At 45.5% G+C, this 1078-nt stretch overlaps 1 protein-coding gene across 1 annotated transcript in view; it reads left to right on the forward strand.

The window, feature by feature from the left end:
* The window catches only part of Ddx52 (DExD-box helicase 52), a 20707-nt gene that overhangs the window by 3443 nt on the left and 16186 nt on the right, over positions 1-1078 (forward strand). The window contains exon 4 of the mRNA XM_021176295.1: positions 651-836. Within this exon, the coding sequence (XP_021031954.1) occupies positions 651-836 (186 nt within the window). The remainder of the gene's footprint in view (positions 1-650; positions 837-1078) is intronic.

A 1078-nucleotide genomic window follows, 5' to 3' on the forward strand; every position in this document is an offset into this window, starting at 1 on the left:
GCTGTCCTGGAACTCACTCTGTAGACCAGGCTGGCCTCGAACTCAGAAATCCACCTGCCTCTGCCTCCCAAGTGCTGGGATTAAAGGCGTGCACCGCCACTGCCCAGCTAGGGATAAGGCATGAAAGAACAATGAATCTGTTGTTTCCTAGACCCTTGCCACTTGGCTGGTGGAGACTGCAGCGCTGTGCTTCAGTGACCCAGGCCCCAAAATGTGGCTGTCTGTGGACTAGCAGATGAACAAGTTTCCCAGTCAGTACCACTAAACAGCAGCCTTGGTATTCAGTTTTAAGAAATACAAGGACTGATGGGCCTGTTTTTATTTTTAAGTATTAAAAAGCACTGGCAGAACCAGATTGAAAACATAATTTCAGAGCTTGCCTTCTAGAGGTTTCTATAAAGTTATATAAGAAGTGTGGCAGAAACACATTACAGTGCACACAGACAGGTGGGCCCCACGGGTTTACTAGCTGTGAATACCATGAAATGTACTCAGTGTCTGTGTTGGCTGTGGACTTGTATTTAAGCAGAAAGCTTCTTGTGTTGCTATAGTTCAGCCAGAACTGTTACTGCTGTTGGAAAGCATCTGAGATTGTCGTTACTGTTGTTGTTTGGATGGATACATGTTGGCTCCTTTGTCTCAATTTATAGGTCAACTTCTTTCGGAACAAACACAAGATACACGTCCAAGGAACTGATCTTCCTGACCCAGTCGCTACATTTCAGCAACTTGACCAAGAATATAAAATCAACTCTAGATTGCTCCAGAATATTCTAGACGCAGGCTTCCAAGTGCCCACACCAATTCAGATGCAAGCCATTCCAGTTATGCTGCATGTGAGTGTGAAGATCTAGGGTGCTCATAACATTCTCCTGTATCTTCATTCTCTTCCTGACCCCTGGAAATCCTTTCCACCTTTAGTCCCCTATTAAGTCTTTCATTTGATTGAAGGCCCATCTCAAGTGTTTGTACCCCCATATAAAACCTGCTCATTACAAGTAGATGCCATCATTTCCTTTATCAGTGCCCTCTCCTCTCTCCTCTCTCCCTCTCCCTCTCCCTCTCCCTCTCCCTCTCC

This window comes from Mus caroli, chromosome 11 (genome assembly GCF_900094665.2).
Source record: "Mus caroli chromosome 11, CAROLI_EIJ_v1.1, whole genome shotgun sequence".
Classification (NCBI taxonomy): Eukaryota; Metazoa; Chordata; class Mammalia; order Rodentia; family Muridae; genus Mus; species Mus caroli.